Source organism: Triticum dicoccoides, chromosome 6A, assembly GCF_002162155.2.
Source record: "Triticum dicoccoides isolate Atlit2015 ecotype Zavitan chromosome 6A, WEW_v2.0, whole genome shotgun sequence".
Classification (NCBI taxonomy): Eukaryota; Viridiplantae; Streptophyta; class Magnoliopsida; order Poales; family Poaceae; genus Triticum; species Triticum dicoccoides.
In genome coordinates, this window is record NC_041390.1 from 39,820,012 (window position 1) to 39,827,113 (window position 7,102).

The window sequence follows — 7,102 nt, forward strand, 5'->3', positions numbered from 1 at the left end:
AGCACAATTGTGCGCATCTCATTCCACATGTTTTCGAGTGGGGGGTTTAGCCTCCACTCCTCCCAGATTGTCAACCGTAATCTTAGACAAATTACAAATGCTAAACAGCTGTGGATACTGAACACGCATAGGAGGCATTCCATTCAAAGAGCCCTCCCAAACTTGGGCTATATCCCCCGAGTTGATCTCGACAGTTCTCCCCCTCATATAGTAATCTTTCACTTTCATAATATCTTTCCAGATGGGAGAATCATTGAATTTGCTTTTCACCGTAGCAACTGTATCCCTTTTCAAGTATTTGGCCTTAACAATATCCTGCCAAAGTCCATTTTGAGTATCCAGTTTCCACCACCATTTCACTAGGAGGCTGATATTCTGTTTACGTAAATCCTTCACACCCAAACCACCCTTGTCCTTGGAGCGACACACTCTGCTCCAGCGAACCTAGTGATATCTTTTTCGTCCCTCCCAACTTTGCCAGAAAAACCGACGTCTCCTCTTGTCAAGGATTTTGAACGACCAGCATTGCCAGAAAAATCGTTCAAAATCTTCCACCACCATTTCAAGTATATTCATTATATAACCACTAGGAAGTAGGAACACGTTCGCTAGAGTCGTGTTATGCATAGGACAAATTTTGAACGATTCACAGACGAAGATTGAATACTGTTGGACATGCATATAAGTGAGAAGGGCACTAGCCACTAGATTTGCATGTCGTGCACAGCTTGGGCACAAGTATCATTTGTGGAGCAGATTCGCATTAGCTAATGGTGCATCATACTAGTCCATGTTTCAACAGGGCAACCCTCAAAATTGGTGTGCTACATATATAAGACTTACATACACAACGGTAGCATGCATTATTCAAAAGAGCAACATCCTAGTGTAATCCTCCAAGGCGGGGAGCCTCTGCTCATCGTCATAGCCATACATGATGCTGACCATCCTTGCAAAGTTGAGAGACGCCCCGATGAAGCTAGGTGGTATTGTGGACTTTGTCTGAGAGAAGTATTCCCTGTTTAGATCCTCCCATTCACGCGCTATCATATCCAACATGTGCTTCTCCGCATCAGCATGAGGGTTTTCTCTCTGGTACAAATCCTTGTATGATCCGTCTAGCCCTTCCTGCAACTCATCCTGCATGGGACACATAATTTCTTTTCAGATCATGCCTAATGTTGTCAATGTCAGCTTGAATGCACACACACCAGGATATGGTACGAAATAACTCATGTAAATTATTAGTATTACTAATTATATAGTCTTGTGCATAAACTTCTCGGTGTGTTCTGACCTTTGCACTCCCCATGTCATCCCAGAGCCTCATGATCTTCGCAGGGCAGGAGACGACCTTGAGGATGTGGTCGTTGTTGTCCTCCGTTAAATCATGCCCAAGCATGAATACAAGATGCATAAATAAAAGTGGTGCTCCTGAAGTGATGACACCATTTCTTAGGTAGTCCTCCGATGTAGGAACCTGATTAGTAGATAGCCATTTTCCCTCGATCATGAATCCATCAAACAAGGTTGCCCACTGCAAGAAAAAAGGCATGAATGCAATATAATTCTTCCAGTGTTATTTTCTTATATTGTATTCATTACAATTAATCACAAGTTATATAGTACACAGAAATATGTGAGGTGGCACTATTAATATATTTATTAGTTGCTTAGAAAAATTAAACTAAAGAAAATGAAAAACCATTTTGAGTAGACATACTGATTGCTTGAGATGATTGATAGGGTTCAATCCATGCTCTTTTCTGACCATATCAGCGATATCATTTGTGATGGTATAAAGAGCCTTGTAACATAATATCATGTAACTCGGCAGTGACTCGGCAGCTGCAAGATCCCACATGTCAAAATATGAACTTTGCGCGTGAAACTTTTATAACAATATTTTTACATTATGTGTTTATGTATAAGGTCGCGACTAACCCATGAGTTTGATTATACCATTAGCAAAAATATGCCATTCTGGGCATAAGCAGCCTTGAATATCCAATGCTTTCTCTTTTTGTATGAATATATATATGAATAATTATAAAACAATTAGTATATCAAGATATTTCTCGCAAAGGCCTAATGTTTGTGTCAAACCAATCCTAATACCTCTGTAAACATGCTGTGTCAAAATTATAGAATTTTTAATGTGCAATTAGACATATCTAAGATGTCATTCATTCACAAACAAAAGTAATTATACTCCATTCCTAAAATGCAATGTTGTTGTTATTACGAGAACATCAATGCTCACATTTTGATCGCCTCATTAAAGCGAGAGAGCTCCTCTTGTGTGGCGACAAGATCAAAGATGTCGTCCACAATGTAGACCATTGAGATAACCTTTGTGGCCTCAACCCGGTATCTTGAGAAGGAGAAACCCTCAAGGATAGTCATGGACCACATGTACCATTTCAGAACTTGGTCCCTTGCAGCTGGAATTTCTTGAGACAATCCTAAATCCACCCACCATCTGTGTGAAAATGAAGTTTTCATAGTAAAATATCACCACATCTTTAATTGTGCGAATACATGAGCAAAAAAATATGTTAATCTATTAATTCCAAGTGAGTTCTCTCTTATCAATATGCAGGTGGGTCAATGTCCGCAACAACTAATAATGGAAGGAGTGTATTTTATTATATTCCTACCTCTTAACCTGTTGCATTTCACTCCGATGTCGCAACTTCTTCATCTGAAATTCTGCAAGTGCCAGCTTCTCAATTGCAGTGTGCCTAGTAGGCAAGTTCTGGAGGTAACTCAAATGATGCCTAGCCTTGTATTGCCTCAGGCTCACATGGTAGGGATGGTCTAGTGACTTCATCACATATCTCGCAAGGTTTGGCTCCAAATACTTAAGTGCAAATTTCATGTGCTTACTTGAGAATTCCTTTGCCTTGTAGAGTGAAGCTTCTCCCATGTTGAGGTGTGACATGTCATGCAAGCTCAGCAACCCTCTAAGGTCTTTGCTATGCCTAAGGTTGAAATCACCATTATCGTTTGTGAACTTCTGAAGAACATCGTCTGCCATACAGCGACAAGAAGGTGTCTTAGGTGCATGTCATACGAAAATAATACGTCTCATGAGAGGTGCTTCTATTGTACACAAGGGACCGTTATTTTTTATTATTAAACTTGGTTACTCTAAGGCTAATTTATTATTAGCAAAATTATCACATAAAATCATCGTTGACCAAATTGCACTCAAGTTTCCAAACTCGTGTGTTTGTCTATCCCAAAATACTAAACGATTCACAGACGAAGATTGAATACTGCTGGACATGCATATAAGTGAGAAGGGCACTAGCCGCTGGATTTGCATGTCGTGCACAGCTCGGGCACAAGTATCGTTTGTGGAGCAGTTTCACATTAGCTAATGGTCTATCATACTAGTCCACGTTTCAACAGGGCAACCCTCAAAATTGGTGTGCTACGTATATAAGACTTACATACACAATGGTAGCATGCATTATTCAAAAGAGCAACATCCTAGTGTAATCCTCCAGGGCGGGAGCCTCTGCTCATCGTCATAGCCATACATGATGCTGACCATCCTTGCAAAGTTGAGAGACGCCCCGATGAAGCTAGGTGGTAGTGTGGACTTTGTCTGAGAGAAGTATTTCCTGTTTAGATCCTCCCATTCACCCGCTATCATATCCAACATGTGCTTCTCCGCATCAGCATGAGGGTTTTCTCTCTGGTACAAATCCTTGTATGATCTGTCTAGCCCTTCCTGCAACTCATCTTGCATGGGACACATAATTTCTTTTCAGATCATGCCTAATGTTGTCAATGTCAACTTGAATGCACACGCACCAGGATATGGTACGAAATAACTCATGTAAATAATTAGTATTACTAATTATATAGTCTTGTGCATAAACTTATCGGTGTGTTTTGACCTTTGCACTCCCCATGTTATCCCAGAGCCTCATGATCTTCGCAGGGCAGGAGATGACCCTGAGGATGTGGTCGTTGTTGTCCTCCGTTAAATCATGCCCAAGCATGAATAAAAGCTGCATAAATAAAAGTGGTGCTCCTGAAGTGATGACACCATTTCTTAGGTAGTCCTCCGATGTAGGAACCTGATTAGTAGATAGCCATTTTCCCTCGATCATGAATCCATCAAACAAAGTTGCCCACTGCAAGAAAAGAAGGCATGAATGCAATATAATTCTTGCAGTGTTATTTCCTTATATTTTATTTCATTACAATTAATCACAAGTTATACAGTACACAGAAATATGTGAGGTGGAACTATTAATATATTTATTAGTTGCTTAGAAAAATTAAACTAAAGATAATGAAGAACCATTCGAGTAGACATACTGCTTGCTTGAGATGATTGATAGGGTCCAATCCATGCTCTTTTCTGACCATATCAGCAATATCATTTGTGATGGTGTAAAGAGCCTTGTAACATGATATCATGTAACTCGGCAGTGACTCGGCAGCTGCAAGATCCCACCTGTCAAAATATGAACTTTGCACGTGAAACTTTTATAACAATAGTTTTACATTATGTGTTTATGTATAAGGTCGTGACTAACCCATGAGTTTGATTATACCATTAGCAAAAATATGCCATTCTGGGCATAAGCAGCCCTGAATATGCAATGCTTTCTCTTTTTGTATGAATATATATGAATAATTATAAGACTATTAGTATATCAAGATATTTCTCGCAAAGGCCTAATGTTTATGTCAAACCAATCCTAATACCTCTGTATACATGATGTGTCAAAATTATAGAATTTTTAATGTGCAATTAGACATATCTAAGATTTCATTCATTCACAAACAAAAGTAATTATACTTCATTCCTAAAATGCAATGTTGTTGTTATTACGGGAACATCAATGCTCACATTTGATTGCCTCATTAAAGCGAGAGAGCTCCTCTTGTGTGGCGACAAGATCAAAGATGTCGTCCACAATGTAGACCATTGAGATAACCTTTGTGGCCTCAACCCGATATCTTGAGAAGGAGAAACCCTCAAGGATAGTCATGGACCACATGTACCATTTCAGAACTTGGTCCCTTGCAGCTGGAATTTCTTGAGACAATCCCAAATCCACCCACCATCTGTGTGAAAATGAAGTTTTCATAGTAAAAAATCACCACATCTTTAATTGTGCGAATACAGGAGCAAAAAAAATATGTTAGTCTGTTAGTTCCAAGTGAGTTCTCTCTTATCAATATGCAGGTGGGTCAATGTACGCAACAACTAATAATGGAAGGGGTGTATTTTATTATATTCCTACCTCTTAACCTCTTGCATTTCACTCTGATGTTGCAACTTCTTCATCTGAAATTCTGCATGTGCCAACTTCTCAATTGCAGTGTGCCTAGTAGGCAAGTTCTGGAGTAACTCAAATGATGCCTAGCCTTGTATTGCCTCAGGCTCAAATGGTAGGGATGGTCTAGTGACTTCATCACATATCTCGCAAGGTTTGGCTCCAAATACTTAAGTGCAAATTTCATGTGCTTGCTTGAGAATTCCTTTGCCTTGTAGAGTGAAGCTTCTCCCATGTTGAGGTGTGACATGTCATGCAAGCTCAGCAACCCTCTAAGGTCTTTGCTATGCCTAAGGTTGAAATCCCCATTATCGTTTGTGAACTTCTGAAGAACATCGTCTGCCATACAGCGACAAGAAGGTGTCTTAGGTGCATGTCATACATAACGAAAATAATACGTCTCATGAGAGGTGCTTCTATGCTACACAAGGGACCCTTATTTTTTATTATTAAACTTGGTTACTCTAAGCCTAATTTATTATTAGCAAAATTATCACATAAAATCATATCGTTGACCAAATTGCACTAAAGTTTCCAAACTCGTGTGTTTGTCTAACCCAACACACTAAACCAGTATTTTACTGACCTGCCGAAACATAATATCCAACTTCTCTCATCAGCCTTAAGGAAAGGGTTGCGTCAAGTAGATCATCACTATGGAGGAGATCCATAGACGAGTCCATTATGTTATCGATTTTATCCTGGAAATAGTTGTCAATGCAGAGGCGTTTGAGGTGATCAACCATGCTCAACATTCCTTTGTTGCTCTTCGGATGTTGATGAAGCAATGCTTGAACATTCATTACGCTTTCCTGGTATTGCACATAGAGCAAACTTCTTTTTAAAAAGAATACAAAATCTAGATAAGTGCAATATATATCATATATTATTTGCATTCAACAATAGGCGATATCATAGGAAAATAGTGCATATAATGTAGGTTTATATTTTATTAACATAGTTTGGAAATTAACAATAAAACATAGAGATTGAAATTGTGCTCATTCCAGAAACATCATTAATTAATGAAACACACATTTTCTGTGTCTCGCTGGTTCCTGAATAGAAGCAATTATTCAAAGTTATCTTGAAAAGGCAATCCATGAATTGCTAGACTGTGGTTAAAAGATTCTTGTGGACGGATTAAATTTTTGACTCGGTTTATACAACATGAATTTAGGGACGAAGGCAGTATAATTAGCCAGAAAAAGGCACACAAACTTGCATGCTAATTGCATTCAAAGTACATGCCAATGTTGCGGTCTATATATGTTTGTACCGTAAAAATATATACCTGGAAGTCAAAATCATCGGACAGCTCATGGGACACAGGCTCCCGCCCGGGATATATCACTGGCGGAGGGCGAATTAACCCACGGTTTCGGCCACTCTGGCCACCATTTCTGGCCACCGGCAAAGCCGAATGGAACAATGGCGCGAAGGAGGATAAGGAGAAGCATACATGCGCAGCAGCCATCACGTGCTTGACTAATGTGATTTGCTACAGCTGATCGGCTGATGTTGTATCGTGGATGATATGGGATGAACAAGAGTACGTAGCAGGCTGCTGCTGCTATGTCTTGGGATGGATGGGGGATACGAGCAATGCATGCATGTCCTCCAGATTTATAGGGTGAGGAGAGGAGGCGAGGTTGCAGCCGCGTCGATCCTCCACCGAGTGGCGAGCCGTGTGGAAAATTTACTAAACGTCATGCATGCGCTAATCTGGTTTTGTTTTTCGTCTAGGGCTAGTGTACCATCCATTCTTTGTCTGGAGAGTGCACCATGCACCTTGC

General features: G+C 39.9%; 1 protein-coding gene and 1 pseudogene across 1 annotated transcript; both read right to left on the bottom strand.

Moving 5' to 3' along the window:
- Window positions 1-657: 657 nt before the first annotated feature.
- On the bottom strand, window positions 658-3,040 carry LOC119315594 (S-(+)-linalool synthase, chloroplastic-like). Its single transcript, XM_037590152.1, has 5 exons — window positions 2,661-3,040; window positions 2,266-2,482; window positions 1,724-1,864; window positions 1,298-1,537; window positions 658-1,140 (listed from the first exon to the last, which is right to left on the bottom strand). The coding sequence occupies exons 1-5, from the start codon at window positions 3,038-3,040 to the stop codon at window positions 868-870; spliced, it is 1,251 nt and encodes a 416-aa protein (XP_037446049.1). The 3' UTR covers window positions 658-867.
- A 442-nt stretch (window positions 3,041-3,482) lies between these two features.
- LOC119315290 lies at window positions 3,483-6,118 on the bottom strand (annotated as a pseudogene).
- Between the last annotated feature and the right edge of the window lie 984 nt (window positions 6,119-7,102).

Excerpts from the sequence above, each read along its gene's own strand:
- LOC119315594 (XM_037590152.1), bottom strand. The coding sequence starts at position 3,040 with ATGGCAGACGATGTTCTTCAGAAGTTCACAAACGATAATGGTGATTTC. Across the intron at positions 1,865-2,265 it reads GCTTTAATGAGGCGATCAAA|ATGTGGGATCTTGCAGCTGC; the intron begins ATGTGAGCATTG and ends TCATATTTTGAC. Across the intron at positions 1,141-1,297 it reads ATGACATGGGGAGTGCAAAG|GATGAGTTGCAGGAAGGGCT; the intron begins GTCAGAACACAC and ends TGTCCCATGCAG.